This window comes from Pseudophryne corroboree, chromosome 11 (genome assembly GCF_028390025.1).
Source record: "Pseudophryne corroboree isolate aPseCor3 chromosome 11, aPseCor3.hap2, whole genome shotgun sequence".
NCBI lineage: Eukaryota > Metazoa > Chordata > Amphibia > Anura > Myobatrachidae > Pseudophryne > Pseudophryne corroboree.
In genome coordinates, this window is record NC_086454.1 from 263,943,788 (window position 1) to 263,966,108 (window position 22,321).

Sequence of the window (22,321 nt, forward strand, 5' to 3'; positions counted from 1 at the left end):
TGAACTGATGTAGGAAATACAGATTTCACTGTTCACAAGGAACCTATCTTATACTTAATTCTATCAATTGCAGCCACATATGCCTGCTTTTCCCGGAAAATATCGGAGACAATGGAATATCAGTGTGTTCTCACGGACTCCTGGGATAGTGATGGTGTTATTCACATCATTATAATCCTATACCCATTTCAGCTTTTTGCAATAGGGGGCGGTTGCGTCGTGATGGGCAGTACGGATAGTGTAATGGTTAGCATTACTGCCTCACAGCACTGAGGTCATGGGTTCGATTTCCACCATGGCCCTAACTGTGTGGAGTTTGTATAGTCTCCCCGTACTTGCGTGGGTTTCCACAATCCCCCCCAAAAAATAAAATATATTAATTATATATATATATATATATATATATATATATATATAAATAAAATTAGCTTCCAACAAAAATTAACCCTAGTGTGAATGTGTCTATGTGATAGGGAATAGATTGTAAGCTCCACTAGGGCAGGGACTGATGTGAATGGGCAAATATTCTCTGTAAAGCGCTGCGGAATATGTGTGTGCTATAGAAGTAAATAATAATAATAATAATAATATCGAAAATAGCATTCTATAACCCCGACACCAGCACCCTGGGCCTCCCGAGTCCAGAATCTTCCGGAGTGGGGGGAAGCAAAAGATAGGTAGGTATGACTTATGGTACTGTAGCAAGAGAGGATTACTACTAAAATAAGATTGGCAGGCATGTTGATGGAGGAATTTTTTGTTGGACTAGTACTCAAACATTGCTTGTAGAAAGCAGCTTATTTAAGATATAAGATCACTAGAACCTATAGGCAAAGAAACCACAGAAACAATTTATATCTTTAAAAAACCCACAATAAATAAGAATTTACTTACCGATAATTCTATTTCTCGTAGTCCGTAGTGGATGCTGGGGACTCCGTAAGGACCATGGGGAATAGCGGCTCCGCAGGAGACTGGGCACAAAAGTAAAGCTTTAGAACTACCTGGTGTGCACTGGCTCCTCCCCCTATGACCCTCCTCCAAGCCTCAGTTAGGATACTGTGCCCGGACGAGCGTACACAATAAGGAAGGATTTTGAATCCCGGGTAAGACTCATACCAGCCACACCAATCACACCGTATAACTCGTGATCTAAACCCAGTTAACAGCATGATAACAGAGGAGCCTCTAGAAAAGATGGCTCACTACAGCAATAACCCGATTTTTTTTGGTAACAATAACTATGTACCAGTATTGCAGACAATCCGCACTTGGGATGGGCGCCCAGCATCCACTACGGACTACGAGAAATAGAATTATCGGTAAGTAAATTCTTATTTTCTCTAACGTCCTAAGTGGATGCTGGGGACTCCGTAAGGACCATGGGGATTATACCAAAGCTCCCAAACGGGCGGGAGAGTGCGGATGACTCTGCAGCACCAAATGAGAGAACTCCAGGTCCTCCTCAGCCAGGTTATCAATTTTGTAGAATTTTACAAACGTATTTGCTCCTGACCAAGTAGCTGCTCGGCAAAGTTGTAAAGCCGAGACCCCTCGGGCAGCCACCCAAGATGAGCCCATCTTCCTTGTGGAGTGGGCATTTACAGATTTTTGGCTGTGGCAGGCCTGCCACAGAATGTGCAAGCTGAATTGTACTACAAATCCAACGAGCAATAGTCTGCTTAGAAGCAGGAGCACCCAGCCTGTTGGGTGCATACAGGATAAACAGCGAGTCAGATTTTCTGACTCCCAGCCGTCCTGGAAACATATATTTTCAGGGCCCTGACAACGTCTAGCACTTGGAGTCCTCCAAGTCCCTAGTAGCCGCAGGCACCACAATAGATTGGTTCAGGTGAAACGCTGAAACCACCTTAGGGAGAAACTGAGGACGAGTCCTCAATTCCGCCCTGTCCGAATGGAAAATCAGATAAGGGCTTTTACAGGATAAAGCCGCCAATTCTGACACGCGCCTGGCCCAGGCCAGGGCCAACAGCATGACCACTTTCCATGTGAGATATTTTAACTCCACAGATTTAAGTGGTTCAACCCAATGTGACTTTTGGAACCCAAAAATTACATTGAGATCCCAAGGTGCCACTGGAGGCACAAAAGGAGGCTGTATATGCAGTACCCCTTTTACAAACGTCTGAACTTCAGGGACTGAAGCTAGTTCTTTTTGGAAGAAAATTGACAGGGCCGAAATTTGAACCTTAATGGACCCCAATTTCCGGCCCATAGACACTCCTGTTTGCAGGAAATGTAGGAATCGACCCAGTTGAATTTCCTCCGTCGGGCCTTACTGGCCTCGCACCACGCAACATATTTTCGCCAAATGCGGTGATAATGTTTTGCGGTTACATCCTTCCTGGCTTTGATCAGGATAGGGATGACTTCATCCGGAATGCCTTTTTCCTTCAGGATCCGGCGTTCAACCGCATGCCGTCAAATGCCGCCGCGGTAAGTCTTGGAACAGACAGGGTCCTTGCTGGAGCACGTCCCTTCTTAGAGGTAGAGGCCACGGATCCTCCGTGAGCATCTCTTGAAGTTCCGGTTACCAAGTCCTTCTTGGCCAATCCGGAGCCACGAATATAGTGCTTACTCCTCTCCATCTTATCAATCTCAGTACCTTGGGTATGAGAGGCAGAGGAGGGAACACATACACTGACTGGTACACCCACGGTGTTACCAGAGCGTCTACAGCTATTGTCTGAGGGTCCCTTGACCTGGCGCAATACCTGTCGAGTTTTTCCCAACGGTTTATAATCATGTGGAAGACTTCTGGGTGAAGTCCCCACTCTCCCGGGTGGAGGTCGTGTCTGCTGAGGAAGTCTGCTTCCCAGTTGTCCACTCCCGGAACTGCTGACAGTGCTATCACATGATTTTCCGCCCAGCGAAGAATCCTTGCAGCTTCTGCCATTGCCCTCCTGCTTCTTGTGCCACCCTGTCTGTTTACGTGGGTGACTGCCGTGATGTTGTCCGACTGGATCAACACCGGCTGACCTTGAAGCAGAGGTCTTGCTAAGCTTAGAGCATTGTAATGGCCCTTAGCTTCAGGATATTTATGTGAAGTGATGTCTCCAGGCTTGACCATAAGCCCTGGAAATTCCTTCCCTGTGTGACTGCTCCCCAGCCTCGCAGGCTGGCATCCGTGGTCACCAGGACCCAGTCCTGAATGCCGAATCTGCGGCCCTCTAGAAGATGAGCACTCTGCAACCACCACAGGAGGGACACCCTTGTCCTTGGTGACAGGGTTATCCACTGATGCATCTGAAGATGCGACCCGGACCATTTGTCCAGCAGGTCCCACTGAAAAGTTCTTGCGTGGAATCTGCCGAATGGGATTGCTTCGTAGGAAGCCACCATTTTACCCAGAACCCTTGTGCATTGATGCACTGAGACTTGGCTCGGTTTTAGGAGGTTCCTGACTAGCTCGGATAACTCCCTGGCTTTCTCCTCCGGGAGAAACACCTTTTTCTGGACTGTGTCCAGGATCATCCCTAGGAACAGAAGACGAGTCGTCGGAACCAGCTGCGATTTTGGAATATTGAGAATCCAATCGTGCTGCCGCAACACTACCTGAGATAGTGCTACACCGACCTCCAACTGTTCCCTGGATCTTACCCTTATCAGGGAATCGTCCAAGTAAGGGATAACTAAAATTCCCTTCTTTCGAAGGAATATCATCATTTCGGCCATTACCTTGGTAAAGACCCGGGGTGCCATTGACCATCCATACGGCAGCGTCTGAACTGATAGTGACAGTTCTGTACCATAAACCTGAGGTACCCTTGGTGAGAAGGGTAAATTTGGACATGAATGTAAGCATCCTTGATGTCCCGAGACAACATGTAGTCCCCTTATTCCAGGTTTCTTAATCACTGCTCTGAGTGACACAATCTTGAATTTGAACCTCTGTATGTAAGTGTTCAAAAATTTTAGATTTAGAATCGGTCTCACCGAGCCGTCCGGCTTCGGTACCACAACAGTGTGGAATAATACCCCGTTCCCTGTTGCAGGAGGGGTACCTTGATTATCACCTGCTGGGAATACAGCTTGTGAATGGCTTCCAAAACTGTCTCCCTGTCAGAAGGAGACATCGGTAAAGCCGACTTTAGGAAACGGCGAGGGGGAGACGTCTCAAATTCCAATTTGTACCCCTGAGATATCACCTGAAGGATCCAGGGGTCTACTTGCGAGTGAGCCCACTGCGCGCTGAAATTCATTGAGACGGACCCCCCACCGTGCCTGATTCTGCTTGTAAAGCCCCAGCGTCATACTGAGGGCTTGGCAGAGGCGGGAGAGGGTTTCTGTTCCTGGGAACTGGCTGATTTCTGCAGCCTTTTTCCTCTCCCTCTGTCACGGGGCAGAAATGAGGAACCTTTTGCCCGCTTGTCCACGAAAAGACTGCGCCTGATAATACGGCGTCTTCTCATGTTGAGAGGCGACCTGGGGTACAAACGTGGATTTCCCAGCTGTTGCCGTGGCCACCAGGTCTGAAAGACCGACCCCAAATAACTCCTCCCCTTAATAAGGCAATACTTCCAAATGCCGTTTGGAATCCGCATCACCTGACCACTGTCGTGTCCATAACCCTCTACTGGTAGAAATGGACAACGCACTTATACTTGATGCCAGTCGGCAAATATTCCGCTGTGCATCACGCATATATAGAAATGCATCTTTTAAATGCTCTATAGGCAAAAATATACTGTCCCTATCTAGGGTATCAATATTTTCAGTCAGGGAATCCGACCACGCCAATCCAGCACTGCACATCCAGGCTGAGGCGATTGCTGGTCGCAGTATAACACCAGTATGTGTGTAAATACATTTTAGGATACCCTCCTGCTTTCTATCAGCAGGATACTTAAGGGCGGCCATCTCAGGAGAGGGTAGAGCCCTTACAAACGTGTGAGCGCTTTATCCACCCTAGGGGGTGTTTCCCAACGCACCCTAACCTCTGGCGGGAAAGGATATAATGCCAATAACATTTTAGAAATTATCAGTTGTTATCGGGGGAAACCCACGCATCATCACACACACCTCATTTAATTTCTCAGATTCAGGAAAACTACAGGTAGTTTTTCCTCACCGAACATAATACCCCTTTTTGGTGGTACTCGTATTATCAGAAATGTGTAAAACATTTTTCATTGCCTCAATCATGTAACGTGTGGCCCTACTGGAAGTCACATTTGTCTCTTCACCGTCGACACTGGAGTCAGTATCCGTGTCGGCGTCTATATCTGCCATCTGAGGTAACGGGCGCTTTAGAGCCCCTGACGGCCTATGAGACGTCTGGACAGGCACAAGCTGAGTAGCCGGCTGTCTCATGTCAACCACTGTCTTTTATACAGAGCTGACACTGTCACGTAATTCCTTCCAACAGTTCATCCACTCAGGTGTCGACCCCCTAGGGGGTGACATCACTATTACAGGCAATCTGCTCCGTCCCCACATCATTTTTCTGCTCATACATGTCGACACAAACGTACCGACACACAGCACACACACAGGGAATGCTCTGATAGAGGACAGGACCCCACTAGCCCTTTGGGGAGACAGAGGGAGAGTTTGCCAGCACACACCAGAGCGCTATATATATACACAGGGATAACCTTATATAAGTGTTTTTCCCCTTATAGCTGCTGTATTGTTAATACTGCGCCTAATTAGTGCCCCCCTCTCTTTTTTAACCCTTTCTGTAGTGTAGTGACTGCAGGGGAGAGCCAGGGGAGCTTCCCTCCAACTGAGCTGTGAGGGAAAATGGCGCCAGTGTGCTGAGGAGATAAGTCCGCAAAAAAAGGGGCGGAGCCTTTCTCCTGCTTTTTTATGGATTCTGGCAGGGGTTAAAATTCATCCATATAGCCCTGGGGGCTATATGTGATGTATTTTCGCCAGCCAAGGTGTTTTTATTGCTGCTCAGGGCGCCCCCCCCCTAGCGCCCTGCACCCTCAGTGACCGAAGTGTGAAGTGTGCTGAGGAGCAATGGCGCACAGCTGCAGTGCTGTGCGCTACCTTGGTGAAGACAGGACGTCTTCTGCCGCCGATTTTCCGGACCTCTTCTGTCTTCTGGCTCTGTAAGGGGGCCGGCGGCGCGGCTCTGGGACCCATCCATGGCTGGGCCTGTGATCGTCCCTCTGGAGCTAATGTCCAGTAGCCTAAGAAGCCCAATCCACTCTGCACGCAGGTGAGTTCGCTTCTTCTCCCCTTAGTCCCTCGATGCAGTGAGCCTGTTGCCAGCAGGTCTCACTGAAAATAAAAAACCTAAAACTAAACTTTTCACTAAGCAGCTCAGGAGAGCCACCTAGTGTGCACCCTTCTCGTTCGGGCACAAAAATCTAACTGAGGCTTGGAGGAGGGTCATAGGGGGAGGAGCCAGTGCACACCAGGTAGTTCTAAAGCTTTACTTTTGTGCCCAGTCTCCTGCGGAGCCGCTATTCCCCATGGTCCTTACGGAGTCCCCAGCATCCACTTAGGACGTTAGAGAAATAATATTACAATACATGCAATGCATCTCCCACATGTTGAGTATCCAGCAAAAACTGCCGGATGTGGTTCCGGAGCCTTGTATTATCATGCAAGTACACACATTGAATCATCAAGAAATATGCTCCCAAGCGGAACCTCTTAAGGTGGATACACACTAGGCAACGTGCTCTATGAGCGACGGCGCCTAGTGTTTCCCCTTCCGGGCCGGGGTGGTCGGTGGGCAGGCATGCACACTGAGCGATATGACAACCATACCGCTCAGTAATGTCACGCATCGGTCGGGCCGTGCGGGCAGCTCTTGGATGACAGTCCAAATTGAGCTGCCTGCATGGCCGACAGTGAGGGTCGTTGACGACCCGCGGGGCTGCGCATCGCAGGCCGGCGGCGGCATACACACTTGCTGAGAAAACGAGTGCCATCACTCAGGGAGGGTGAAAATGAGCGACGTCGCTCATTTTCTTGGCAAGTGTGTATGTACCTTTAGGCTGGAAGCATCAGCGGACACTTCACTGATGAGAACCAATACGATTATGAAACAGCAGGATAGGAGAAAGTATACACAACTAGGTAAAGTGAAAGATATATGAAGACTCTGTGTCACCTTCAGAGTTCACTACTATAGTTCCAATCACTCCTTTTTGGGACTGGATCCTCTTCAATGTTTCCTCAACCTCAGACTGCCAATGAAACAAAAACACATACTTTATATAACATTTTTATTCACATTAAATATCACACAAATGGGGTAAATTTACTAAGATAGGAGTTCTTCTTAGGATGGGATGTTGCCATCGACTACCTGAAGTTACCATGGTAGCACTGGACCTGAATCTGCATTAATATGAGCCATTTCACAGTGTGACAAGAAGCTGTTGCTATGCATCCTGCTTATTTACAGCTGTAATATCTCATGTGTTACATACACTCCGGGTAGCCATGATGAATCTTGGGCTCTTGCGTAAGCTCCTTTCTGAGGGTCATCTCTATACTGAGCCTGCAGGCTATATGGATGGGGTCATACAGACCATCCCCACAGTTTCTGCAAATGCAGCCTGGGATAGGTTGCAAGTGTGACTATAAACATAGACCAACAGGGATCACGATTATTTTCTGCTGCTGGAAATCTAGAGCAGATGGAGGGTGAGAACCAAACTATTCTCATTGATACATAGGCGCCCATTTACCTGGCCACATAGTCACACACAGCAGGTCATAGAGCAGGGAAATGCGTTATCGTACACAGGCTGGGAAGAGGAGAGGCTTGGGATAAAGAGAGGGACAGTTACCATGCAGCCCTAGCATATATGTTGCCTCTGGTGCCCCAACAATAGCTCCCTTAGCAGAAATAATAGTTATAGCTAGATAGCTGTGTGAGTGTATACTGCTGCCTCTAGTTGTTAACCATCGGGCTCCCCAGGGGAATCACACTCACCATCCTTCTTCAGCTGCTACAACGGTACCACCTGGCTTTCCTCTGTTGCAACCCAGCGACAACAAAGCACGGCGTCGCTTGCTTCTATGGTAACGCCGGAAGTACGTCAAGCGGGACGGTGGGTGGGGTCTCTGCAGCATGAGGTCGTCACGTGGCGTGCCCCGCTAGCAGAGGGGATTGGCTGCCCCTGCTGGCCATCGCCGGCAGTGTAGGGCATCCGCAGCTGTGGCGCACATGCAATAGGATGGTGATGGCGTGGTGTTACTGTATACTGTACGTGACAGCATTGCTTCAATACAGCGTTACTGTACCCTCAGTGTGGCTGTATTCCATCCAGCCAGAGTCTAGTGATCACCTGGAGAACACATTGTCACATTAACACCACGTTATACTACGGAGTGATTATTCTGATTATATCTATCTATCTATACATATATATATATATATATATATATATATATATATATATATATATATATATATACATACATACATACATACATACATACATATATATATATATACATACACGTGTATATATACATATATATATATATATATATATATATATATATATATACATACACGCACGATATAGATTGATATAATTTATATTAAAAATTCCATGTATTTATGAACTACTGATAGTAATTATCAGATTATTCTAGCCACCCCTGTTCCTGTATGAATAAGCTCTGCAGTCATATGCGCCATGTTTATTGCCAAATAGATGTTGTTGTTTTTTAAATATGACATAAATCTCAACGTGGCAGCTATGGAATGATAAATCCCAGAGGCTGGTTGCATATGCTGAGACTTGTAGTTCTATTTCAGCTGTACACATAGGTTCCTTTCCTCCGTTCCTGTAGGGATGAATTCATTAGCAGACAAAAGTTGGTTTGGTGGCTACATTTGTAATATTCACACTGTAAGCCATTATATTTATTTAGTTTTTAAAGCAAATCTCTTATGATGAGCACAACTCTAAGCACAGAAATACGTTCATACAGTATGAAGATGCAAGGATAGGCCTTAAGAGTATCTTCTACTGGTGACAGTATCTTCTATATTCTAGATCAGGGATGGGGAACCTGCGGTCCTCCAGCTGTTGTTGAACTACACATCCCAGCATGCCATGCAACAGTTTTAGCATGGCCAAATAGCAAACCTATAGCAGGGCATGCTGGTATGTGTAGTTCAACAACAGCTGGAGAGCCAAAGGTTCCCCACCCCTGTTCTAGATGATCAGGAATTATGTTTTAGTTTAAAAACTATTAGGTGGGTAGCAGCTATTCCTGTTGGACAAGCAGTGTGGTGTTCCCCCTTGGAAGGTGCCACCAGCACTAGGCTATGACTGGCTGCGCTGGTACCACTATAACAGGGAAAGCAGCAGTACAGTATGGTATATACAGTAGCACCCATTTATTTGGTAAAGGAATGACACATGGATAAAATTACCCTGCTTCAGTGAGATAACAGTGGTAAATGGTGTCGTACAAGTCCACTCTTTTATGTAACGATAAATCCAATCTTCCTGTGACTAAATAAAAATGATTTATTATACAATAATTTATCAAGGAAGCAAAAAAGAAGATAAAATAGGCCCAATATAAAGAGGCACTTCATTCTGTATATGTTACTATCAAATCCAATTAAAATTATCCTTTATTCCAAATATTAAAAAAGGCGGATGAAATCCCTAATCAAAACTCAAAATAGATGTTGATATATGATTTCATTTTGTTTTAGCAAAGTATTAAAAAGTAAAAATAAACACATTTGCATGGCCAAATAACACAAATAAGGTGATCTGCAACCCAAGCCAAGAGTCCTTTGTATTTATTTTATAATAATTATTTGTAAGGAGCACATAATAAGACAAGTATTACAGGGGTATTCCCCTTGATAACGGATATCCTTTCTTAACAGCTTTACTGCAATCCTCCTAACAAATGCTGTATAAGGGCTCTTTATCCACAAAACCGAACGCATTTGACCTACAGTATTATTGTTTTTTTCTGAGAACATGGGGTAATGGATATTGGGGGTTATTCAGGTTTGATAGCAAACCAAAAAAAGCAAGCAAGTGGGCAAACCCATGTTGCACTGCAGGTGGGGCAGATATAACATGTGCAGAGAGAGTTAGATTTGGGTGGGTTATATTGTTTCTGTGCAGGGTAAATAGTGGCTGTTTAATTTTTACACTGCAATTTAGATTTCAGCTTGAACACACCCAGGGGCGTCAGAACGTTTTTAGGTTGGGGGGGGCAAGATATAATCTCATTTTGGCGCCCCTACATTGCTTAATCGCTAAAGGCCAGATCCACATAAAATACATTGAGAAGGCCAGATCCACACTAAATTCCCACACCCAGAAAAGCATACAATTTTTTGGGCTGCCTCATGTACAGATGTAACCACGCTCATCATAACGACATGGATGCCGTGGCTAGTGTTCCCGCATCTATGGGTTGCACGCCATAGTCTTCAATGGTGCAATCACCAGCTGTGATTAGTTGCAGCACAGCGTACGCTGCACCTTACTGCGATGCATATGCCCATGCATATGCATCGTGGCAACATCTGTAATTAGAGACCAGAATGTCTGATTGTATGATGTCACTTCAGTTCTCCCATGTCCCTCTAGTTTCCCACCATATGCCCCATGTAGCGGGGAGAGTAGATCAACCACTAGCAGTGACCAGTGCAGTGCTGGCGTCGAGGTGACTGATTGTAGTGGCCGTGGGAGTTACAGGGAGGGTGAGGGCAGGGGTGCTGAGGGGGAGTTACAGGGAGGGCGAGGGCAGGAATGCTGAGGGGGAGTTACAGGGAGGGCGAGGGCAGGAATGCTGAGGGGGAGTTACAGGGAGGGCGAGGGCAGGAATGCTGAGGGGGAGTTACAGAAATGCTGATGGCAGGAATGCTGAGGGGGAGTTACAGAGAGGCTGAGGGCAGGGATGCTTAAAGGGAGCTAGAAGGAGTGTGAGGAGCACTGAGGGGGAAGTTACAGCGAGGGTGAGGGAAGGGGCACTGGGGGGGGGGAGTTACAGGTAGGGTGAGGGCGGGTGCTCTGACAGTGGAGTTAGAGGGAGGGTGAGGGCAGGGATGCTGACAGGGGAGTTAGAGGGAGGAAAAAATTGGTGGTTGCTCCCTGCGCACTACCAAACAGGAATAAAATATAAAGTACTCATGTACCCATAGCATGTGCCCATTCTACTGGAATGGCCATGGGGGGCTATGGAAGTGATATATGAATGGGTGGTTCCTATATAAGTATATAGGGAATAGGAATGATAGTGTACAATCCTAGTACCGGTACACTTGACAAACAAACATATATTGTCAGAGACAAAGACAGAGCACAAACATATAGAAACAACCTATGTGAATGGCAGTGTGAAGCGCTATGCTGCGTCTTACTCCCATCTGCCGTTGTAATAGGTAAAGCTTTACTGAACCGCTTAGGTGATGTCCCTAGATTACCCAATGTGTGGGATTAGCCCATGTATAAACCGCGTCCTTAATTAGGCAAAAGTCCCGTGTGGCAATTGGTATGATGTGTGGGTATACTGTATTACCCGTATAGCTGCTCCGTATAGAGTGGGGTGGGGATGAATTCCTTACCTCCTCCGTGGTGCGTTCCGAATGCCCGGATGTCCCTTGATGGTGATCGTCCTTCTCTGGGGGAGATGGTGATGTCTGCCGGCAGACTTCCTGACAGCGCGCCGTGAACGTCTAGCGGAACGTCTGACCTGATCGCATGCTGCAACTTTTTGCTGCCCGTGCGATCAAGTAGACACCGCCTATGGGGGGAATGGATTTTTGCATAACAAGGCTGCGATTGCTTGAGCAGCCCTGCTATGCAAGAAAAGTTTTGTGCAGAACTAGACTAGGGTAAGACTTACTTACCCTGTGCGATCACTTAAGCGTTGCAGGACCCGGAATTGACGTCAGACATCCGCCCTCCAAATGCCTTGACACACCTGCGTTCGGCTCTCCACGCCCCGAAAACGGTGCGTTGATGGATCTGCCTTCCTCCTGTCATTCTTCTTGCGGTCACCGCTGAGACAGCTTTCTTTGTTGGAGGCGTCGCTGCGCATTTCCGACCCGATCGCACAGCTGCAAAGAAGCTCAGCGTGCGGTTGGGTCGGAATGACCCCCATTGTCTGTAAGTTCATAGGATATTGCCAATATAAAGAGATCATTAAATGTCCATAAAATGAGTTTCGCAATTCATAAGGTGAATTCCCGTTTCCACAAGTTTCCACAACAGGAAAAAAAAGACCAGCAGTGCAGATAACTAAAAGGTAATTGGACAAATTTAATGTACATAGCACTCACATTTCATATATTATACACAAGCATGTAAAAAACACCCGACTGGCGATGGTTCATCTCATAACCCAACTGGACCTAATGGTAATCGATAGGAAAAAAAGGAACCCGGACACTCCAGCAACCCAAACGTGGTATCCAAGCTCAGGGTAGTATAACTCAGTTGGTCAGTGTTAGAAGCCACTCACGCTTAATGCGTTTCAAACCTTGCGGTTCTTCCTCAGAAGCGTCTGGTGGCTAGTGACATTGATCGAGGTTTTATACCTTTTCTAATGAGGAGCAGGTGCCCACACTTAAACATTATAAAGTGATCAGCAATGCAGAATGTCCGATCGCCTCTGGTGTCTGAATGCGTTTTGCGTTCCCGCATGCGTTCCACCTATGTGCGTATAACCGGAAGTCAAGTCTTTCCATTGGTATGATAAGGAACCTGGAAAGACTTAACTTCCGGTTATGCACACATAGGTGCACCGCACGCTGGAACACAAAGCGCATTCAGACACTGGAGCCAATTATCTTGAGTTATCTACACTGCTGGTCTTTCTTTCTCTTTTATGAGAATCACTATATGTTGTGGAAATGTGAATTCACCTTATGAATTGCACAACATAAGGGATTGAAGGATCTCTCTATGGGGGTCATTCCGAGTTGATTGCTCGCTAGCTGTTTATAGCAGCCGTGCAAACGCATAGTCTCCGCCCACGGGGGAGTGTATTTTCGCTTTGCAAGTGTGCGAACGACTGTGCAGCCGAGCTCTGCAAACACATTTTATGCAGTTTCTGAGTAGGTCAAAACTTACTCAGCCGCTGCGATCACTTCAGTCTGTCTGGTCCTGGAATTTACGTCATACACCCGCCCTGCAAACGCTTGGACACGCCTGCATTTTCCCTACCACTCCCAGAAAACGGTCAGTTGCCACCCACAAACACCTTCTTCCTGTCAATCTCCTTGCAATCGGCTGTGCGAATGGAATCTTTGTTAAATCCATCGCTCAGCAACGATCCTCTTTGTACCCATACAAAGCACCTGCGCATGCGGTGTATACGCATGTGCAGTAGTGACCTGAACGCTGCGCTGCGAAAAACTGCAGTGTGCCATCAGGTCGGAATGACTCCCTATATTGGCAATATCCTATGAACTTACAGACAATATGAGGAAATTACAACATATTTACAAGAGTGATTACATGTTTTTTCTATGCATTTTAATAAGTGAGAACGTGTGGTAAGAGATGATTGCGCAATTTTCTAGTACTCCTTTTTTTCTATTGGTTAATTGTTGTTGGAACCATGGTGAAGGTTCCGTGGAATAGAAAGATGATGCATTAGGTTTCTGTTACATATGCGCGGTGACCCAGTTTCTTTTGTTCATTAGCAATTAGCAATATGACCCCCCTCCCCAGCACGCATTAATATGACACTACCCCCTCCCCAACACAAATTTATATGACACTACCCCCCCTCCATCGCACACAATATCACACTACCCCCTTCCCAGAACACATTAATATGACACTACCCCCCCCCTCCCCAGCACACATTAATATCACACTACCCTCCTCCCCAGCACACATTATGACACCCCCTCTCCTCCCCAGCACACATTATTATGACCCCCCTCTCGAGCACACATTATTATAACACCCCCTTTCCCCAGCACACATTATGACCCCCCTCCCCAGCACACATCATTATGACCCCCCCTCCCCAGCACACATTGTTATGACCCCCCTCCCCAGCACACATCATTATGACCCCCCCCTCCCCAGCACACATCATTATGACCCCCCCTCCCCAGCACACATTATTATGACCCCCCCCTCCCCAGCACACATTATTATGACCCCCCTCCCCAGCACACATCATTATGACCCCCCCCCCTCCCCAGCACACATCATTATGACCCCCCCCCCTCCCCAGCACACATCATGACCCCCCTCCCCAGCACACATCATTATGACCCCCCCTCCCCAGCACACATTATTATGACCCCCCCTCCCCAGCACACATTATTATGACCCCCCCTCCCCAGCACACATTATTATGACCCCCCCTCCCCAGCACACATTGTTATGACCCCCCTCCCCAGCACACATTGTTATGACCCCCCTCCCCAGCACACATCATTATGACCCCCCCTCCCCAGCACACATTATTATGACCCCCCTCCCCAGCACACATTATTATGACCCCCCCCCCTCCCCAGCACACATTATTATGACCCCCCCCCCTCCCCAGCACACATTATTATGACCCCCCCCCTCCCCAGCACACATCATTATGACCCCCCCCTCCCCAGCACACATCATTATGACCCCCCCCCCTCAGCACACATCATTATGACCCCCCCCCCTCCCCAGCACACATTATTATGACCCCCCCCTCCCCAGCACACATCATTATGACCACCCCCCCTCCCCAGCACACATTATTATGACCCCCCCTCCCCAGCACACATTGTTGTGACCCCCCTCCCCAGCACACATCATTATGACCCCCCCCCTCCCCAGCACACATCATTATGACCCCCCCTCCCCAGCACACATTATTATGACCCCCCCCTCCCCAGCACACATTATTATGACCCCCCTCCCCAGCACACATTATTATGACCCCCCTCCCCAGCACACATCATTATGACCCCCCCTCCCCAGCACACATTACTATGACCCCCCCACCTCCCCAGCACACATTATGACCCCCCTCCCCAGCACACATTGTTATGACCCCCCCCCCCTCCCCAGCACACATTATGATGACCCCCCCTCCCCAGCACACATTAATGTGATAGTTTCTCTCCTCCCCTCTCTCCCCTTAATTATCTGAGGCAGCACTACAGTACCTGAGCCTCTGCAGAGTCTTTGTCCCTCTGTGTGGCTGGCTGATAGTGCACTAACAGGGCTGCTCCTCATCATGTGGCTGCTGGCTCCTCCAGTCAGGTGTACATCACATGACTTCCTGTCTGTGCATTGCTGTCTCGTACGTGAACCCACCGCTGATAGCAGGGGAGGGGTGAGTGATGCTGAAGACTGCTGTGTCTTCAGTGGGGAGGGGAGGGAGGACTGGAGGGAGGGGCGCCACTGCTGCCTGTTTTGGCTGGTGCAGCGGGGAGGAGACCAGAATGTGAAGAGCTTCTGCTCATGCTGCCGGGCGCGCTGCCTGTCAGTGTGACAGCTCAGGCAGCAACACTGCATCTCAGCGAGGTAGCAGAGCAGGGACAGCGCCTCCCTGCTTTGCAGACCTTGCGGGGCGGGTAGCGCTGAGCGGAGGATGTTATGTGCGGTCTTTCACCTGACCGCACATCGCTCCTCCTGTAAATGATCGGCGCCTCTCTATGTTTGGGGGGGGGCGAGCTGCCCCCTTGCCCCCCCAGTTCCGACGCCTCTGAACACACCCCACCCAAATCTAACTCTCTCTGCACATGTTACATCTGCCCCACCTGCAGTGCAACATGGTTTTGCCCAGTTGCTTGCTTTTTTTAGGTTTGCTAACAAACCTGAATAAGAGCCATATTCCACTCTCTATGCCACCTGTAATTCTAACTCCTAAGTGTATTTCAATTGATCAGCCACTTTATTCAAAAAGTTTGAATTAATGAGATTTTACATCAATAGGATCAAACAACACTCCTATTAGTAAATGAGCTGTAACAGCCATGTCTCTTGAACCTGGTTAATTAGACTCAGGAGCAGGTTTGGGGGAATGTAAAATTATTAGCATACATTTAACCTCCATAACGGTACATATAAAGAAATTGGGGACACATGCACGGTTTTAATTTGAGGGCAGAAGTAAGGGCTGATGCAAATTACCCCAGATGGAACAACATGCTTCATTGGGGGAAATTTACTAAAGGTCAATTTTTAGCAATTTAAAATCAATCTCAATGGATGTTGGGCTTCAGAGGCTGAAACACACATTTGCTAATAGGTGATTTTTTTAGTTTTCACTTTTAAGCATTAGATTAGGTGTGTTTTGGCAATGGAAGTACAACATGGATGTTGATCAATTTTAAATCAATCAAAATCGACCTTTAGTACTTTCCCCCATTGTATCTGGTTCACATGGATCATTGGGGCAGATGTATTAACCTGGAGAAGAGATAAAGAAGTGATAAGTGCAAGGTGATAATGCACCAGCCAGTCAGTTCCTAAAGTGGGGTGCACACGGAGAGATCCGTGTTTAAAATCTAAGCAATCTGACTAGATTGCTTCGATTTTAAGCACGGATCTGTCGTGTGTATGCCCCTCAGCGATAGCGATGCGCGGGGCCTATAGTTGGTGCTAGATTGAGCCTGCATGCAGGCTCAATCTAGCGGGCCGCTCACTTCACCGCTGTGTGAAGTGAGCGGCCCCCCGTCCGTCTATCCCGTCGCGGCTCCCTGTCCGTCCATCCCGTCTCTCAGCACATCGCACACATCTTTCCCATCAGTACCCCCCTTAACAGTAATTTTTCAAATCCGTAATGATTGGCTGGTGTGTTATCACCTTTCGCTTATCACTTCTTTATCCCTTCTCCAGGCTTAATACATCTGCCCCATTGTTAGTAATGTGTATGCATCAGGTAGTTCAGTGGCATAGTTTCTCACACATCAAAAGTAGCTGAAGTTTTAGTTTCAATTATTTTATGATTTGTTAAAAAGATTCTCCTACAGACATTCAAATATCTACGCAGCAAATTTTAGTTCATAATATACTAATCCAGTTTTTCCCATACCCGTTCCTCGTAGCCCACTCACAGTCCAGGTGCTAAGGATATCCAGACATGAGCACAGGTGGCTTAAATGTTACCTCAGTCACTTTGAATCATCCACCTGTGCTGAAGCAGGGATATCCCTAATGTCTGTACTGCAAGTGGGCTAGGAGGCTAGGTTTGGGAAACACTGTACCAAACCATGCACCTTAGCCATACTTGCCTACCTGACCCTCTCCATGAGGGAGAAAATGCTCTGTTCCTGGACGTTCCTGGTAATGTATGATTGCCATCACCTGTGGTGAGCTAGTTCATTGATAAGAAAGGTGTTTCACCACAGGTGATGGCAATCATACATTAAAATGGGTGCAATGTGTGCGGTGTGGGCACCCCCTGGACCCAGGAGCCCGTGTGCACCGCATACATTGCACCCATTATAGAAAAGCCAATGGTGCCGTGGCCCAGTAGAAGGCACTCAGTGCTGTGACCCCCAGCGGGGAAGCCGGGGCAGTGCCATGACCCACATCCCCCATCTTCCCCCGCCCCTGGCGGGAAGTGATCGTGACAGGGGGAAGCTGGGGTACAGCGCTGCATCGTGAGCTGTCAGGAGCTGGCACCCGCTGCAGCAACAGGTAACCCCCCCGATAAGCCGCCACTCGTGCCAGCTTATCAGGGATAATAGGATAGCCCCCGCGGGACAATTAGTCCCGGTAAATTACATGCATGTCCAATGCCCTTTTATTCTTATTACCTTTTTAAGATCTGAGCAATATATTAGAAGTGAAATGTTGTTAATTGAAAGATAACCCCTCACTCCTGACAACTAAAAAAATAAATGTAGTTTAAGATGGCTTTTAAAAAAATGTAGTTACTGTAACATGAATGCACCATTCACTAGGCTGAGGGCTGTAACACATACTTGCCTACCTGACCCTCTCCATGAGGGAGAAAATGCTCTGTTCCTGGACTTTCCTGATAATGTATGATTGCCATCACCTGTGGTGAAACACCTTTCTTATCAATTACCTAGCTCACCACAGGTGATGGCAATCATACATTACCAAGAAAGTCCAGGAACAGAGCATTTTCTCCCTCATGGAGAGGGTCAGGTAGGCAAGTATGCTGTAACAGTCCCACACGACACTCCTCTCCCCATGTGACACACAGTCTGTTTTATACAAGATGCTCCTCCCCTGCTAATTGCCATACACAATTTATGTACTGTAAGTGGTTTTATTTTCTTCTGCACACTCTCATCTGGGACTGCAATAATACATTTAAAAAGGAAAGCAATGTTTTTCTGCAAGGATAAGGCCAAACAGGAAATATTAAACTGAATTAGTGAACGTAAAAATATAAAAGACACAAAAAACACTGTAAACAACGGGTGTAGTACAGGTGACCGGCGGTTTCCTGACCGCCGGTCACCTTACCGACGCCGGGATCCCGGCAGCATACCGACGCCGGGATCCCGGCGGGGAGGGGCGAGTGCAGCAAGCCCCTTGCGGGCTCGCTGCGCTCGTCACGCTGCAGGCTCGGTGGCGACCTGCGGTCGCCACAGGTTCTATTCCCACTCTATGGGTGTCGTGGACACCCACGAGTGGAAATAGTCCCTGTTGGTCGGCACGGGATAGTGAGCCGTCGGGTTCACGGAGGAGGTCATGTGACTGTCGGTCAGCCGACCGGCGGTCACATGACTTCCACCCGTAAACAACCTACTATAAAAATGTGTTTATATTTTTTCACATACAGTATGCATATAGATCAGTGGTTCCCAAACTGGGTGGTGTGGCACTGTGACACCCTGGGTGCCTTGGGACACTTGCAGGGGTGCTCTGAGTTGGCGGTCCAGGATCAGTTCAAATTATTTATGGTTAATGGCATAGGCAAACCAGTGCTAATGGCTTCCAATCATAAAATATGTGGACAAACAGCAATTCTGTCCCTCACCACATGACTGGCCCAAAGGATGACATATAACCACAATTTACTTAATTTAATATTTTCAGAATTTTTCAATTTTGGCCTAGGGGTACCATATAAATTTTTTGATACTCTAGGGCACCGTGATTCCAAAAAGTTTGTGAACCACTGATATTGAGTATTAACTGTTTTATTAGTTGTTTTTCTCTTTACTATTTCACTCAGCCTCACTGAGGCCCCATATTATGAGGTAATGAGTGGTGTGCTCTGGACTAGGCTGCCCAGGATTATTGGGCCCACCTGTTGCCTAAAGGTGGCTGGCATACCAGTGTTGTTCCCTACCCCGGGACCAGCCACTGCTAAGCTGTAGCACAGATCAGTAAATAAATTCCTTCCCTCGGCAACTATCCTGTCTTCCATTCCCTCTACACCTCTGCTCCTTCCTCTCTCTTGTCTTCTCCCATTCACTCTGCAGAAATGTCTGCCACGCACAGCTTTCAAGGATAGGTCTTGGGGAAGATTGATAAAAGATTGAAAATATGTGTGTGTGTGTGTGTTTGTGTGTGTGTGTGTGTGTGTGTGTGTGTGTGTGTGTGTGTGTGTGTGTGTGTGTGTGTGTGTGTATGGAGGGGTGTTATTTTTATGAGGGAGGGGACTGCATCAATGTAATATAGGGGTGGGTTACTAATGTTACCTGGGTCCTGGTTGTAGGGTATTAATATTATGTGGTGGCTTTTTGGGAGTTTTAGTGGCGACTGCCTGGAGTTTTAATGTGATTTAGTGACTTCTTATGAAATTATTAAATGTGAAAGTTGAGGGAGGGGTAGTGTTAATGTTCTGTTGGATTGTTAATATTGAGGGTTTGGGGGTAAATAGTTGTCTTTAATAAGTACAAATGCTATTAATTTGATATCTGAACTATATGGATCGAAGATGTCCTGTTTACTAATTCTCAATGCAATTAATTCAGTGAGGCTCATTGGGTTAAAGGAGGCATACCTAATAACTGTGGGTGCTGTTGATTTAATGTTGGGACTGGATGTGGGAGACGGGATGAAGTGTTTACCCATTTATTGGTTTCCTGCAGATTAATTGTACCTACAGTATTATTTTCCCAAAAATGGCTTTCAGAATCTGGAAGAGCAGCTGCTGAACTTAACCCACAAGTAGGGTGTAGTCAAAGCTGCAAGTCCAACATTTGTGGCACTATCCTGAATGACTTTGGTCTCACTGCTGAGACGTCAAAAGATACTGTATGTCCCACCTCACGCTGTTCTTCACGGTAGACATTAGAGCCACTTTCACCCAGCCCACCCCTGCCTTTTTGACGAGGGAGCAATTCGTAGTCAGATTATGCAGACCAGTATTATACCACTCGTGGCCCTCCAATTGTTGGCACTAAATACCAAACATGTACTGTATGCTGAAGCTTGTAATTCCCCAAATTACTCAAAGCCACCCTAAGGTGCATTACTTTATAGACAATGAAAAATACAGTAGCTATCTAATGAAACATTTTCCTTCTGAATATTGTTGTCCTACCTTTCTCCATGTTGAAGTCTAGTATCACCACTCAAAGCAAAGGTTATAGTTTCGGTTTCGGAATAAAAGAGATCCCAGGATCATGTAAAACGCAGTTTGTTTTGCCTATCTGTAGATCTGACTATGGGGGTCATTCAGACCTGGAAGCAGCCGCATGGCCGCAGTGTGTGTGCATGTCCCTACCCCTTGCGGCAATGCACCCGTGCAGTGATTGACAGCGGAGGCTGTCAGGGATACAGCATCACATCAATGCGGGGGCATGGCGGGCCAAACGGAGGCGGCTACGTGACGTTACACGCAGCCGCTCTGGAAAAAAATGGCGCTGGACCAGGCTGCCCAGGCAGGGGTCAACCACAAATGGATGCGTCCACAATTAAATTGCGGACACATCGTGAGGTGGCACCACACATGCTGGGCGGTCTTGCACTGTGCCGGTTGGCCCCCAGCATAGGAGAACGACGCGGATCTTGCTGCGGATGCAATGATCTGCATCCGTCTCTGAATGAGGGTCTATATCATATAAACCCCAAAAATTAATTTAAGTTTAAATAGTAGCTGTCCAGGTTTTCTGAGTAGTTTTCAACCAATGCCCAGTTCTAGTTGTATATGTTAAATTGCCCCCTTTGAAACATGGCCAATGTATGTGTTATACTGGATGGATGTTATGTATACAATGAAAAATTCCATCCAGTTACTTTTGTGCAGCCAGTAGAAGCTGTTTCTCTCAATGGATTTGAAACAAACTTACAGCCAAACTATGTTCCTTATGAATGCTCACGTCCATCTGGGCCTTTTTTCATGTCATACCCATGCCCACCTGCCAATGCCAACAGCAAAGGAACTGAAATTGCTGCGTGCGAAAATAGGCATTTACATGTCCCTAATGTAAGAGGAATACATTTGATCTGACGTTGCTTTGATCTTCGAAATCCCTTTATTTGAACAGCTGGGAAAGGTATTACTGATACGTCAAAGAGGTGAGCCAAGTTATAGACATTAAGTTATAGTAGAGCGCATAACAGGCATATTAACATACTGGTTTTAGGCCCTATTCACCTGATAAATATATAGAGCGAGCACATTGGGCACATCTAAGTGTTTATATATATGCATGAGCCGGCTCATGTGCAGAGTAGCAGACTACATTATTCAAGCCTTTGATTACTCCTGCAGGATGTGGGTTTATGATGAATGAGGTTACTTCTGAAAAATGTAAACAGCTGGGCTACTAGGAGTGAGCAAGCCATAAACTTGAGAGAGGGAACCAGGCCAGAGGCTCAAACTTTGGCTCATCCTGAAAACTGTTCAGGCAAGCGTGCAATGTAGTGCAGAGATCTGGAAACTTTTATGTGTTAAGCACGTGTAAAGGCGTGTAAACAAGAGCGAAAAATACATCTTCAGCTGGACAGTGTGGCACGTTTCTTTAAACCGTTAAAGTTCAAGCCAACAACGTTAGTACATAGCAGCTGCTAGACAAATGTGTTGGCTCACGGCTTAGTTTGTTGAATGTTTTGACAGAGGTGGGGCAGGGAGCCGAGAGTGGTATGATGATTTCTAAACAGACAATTATGTCTACTATGCTTTTAAATGTTGGTACTATTTGCAGAACTGTATAATTAGAATAATAATTTAGTATATGCCTGGAAATAATGGACAGTCCACAAGGGTGAAAAAGTCACTCTCTGGCCTTTACTAATTAGAGCTGTCCTAGGTGCATCATTAAGAATTTAGGGAGTATTCCTTCTCTGACCTCAAAGATGCCATCTCACCTTGGCTCCTGTGGGTTCCATTGTTTAATATCCAAATCAGTCTGTTCAGCATGCTAATCAGTCTTGCATGCCAGTTGGTGTTGCTGCCAACTACTCTTTCTGCTTCAGCCTTGTAGAAGAATGAAGTGCTCTGGCAG

At 46.9% G+C, this 22,321-nt stretch overlaps 1 protein-coding gene across 1 annotated transcript in view; it reads right to left on the minus strand.

The window, feature by feature from the left end:
• DYNLRB2 (dynein light chain roadblock-type 2) overlaps positions 1 to 15,261 on the minus strand; it is a 35,430-nt gene extending 20,169 nt beyond the window's left edge. The window contains exons 1-3 of the mRNA XM_063945372.1: positions 15,101 to 15,261; positions 7,925 to 8,279; positions 7,094 to 7,169 (exon numbers count right to left, since the gene is read on the minus strand). Of these exons, the coding sequence (XP_063801442.1) occupies positions 7,094 to 7,169; positions 7,925 to 7,927 (79 nt within the window). The 5' untranslated portion in view covers positions 7,928 to 8,279; positions 15,101 to 15,261. The remainder of the gene's footprint in view (positions 1 to 7,093; positions 7,170 to 7,924; positions 8,280 to 15,100) is intronic.
• Positions 15,262 to 22,321: the final 7,060 nt, after the last annotated feature.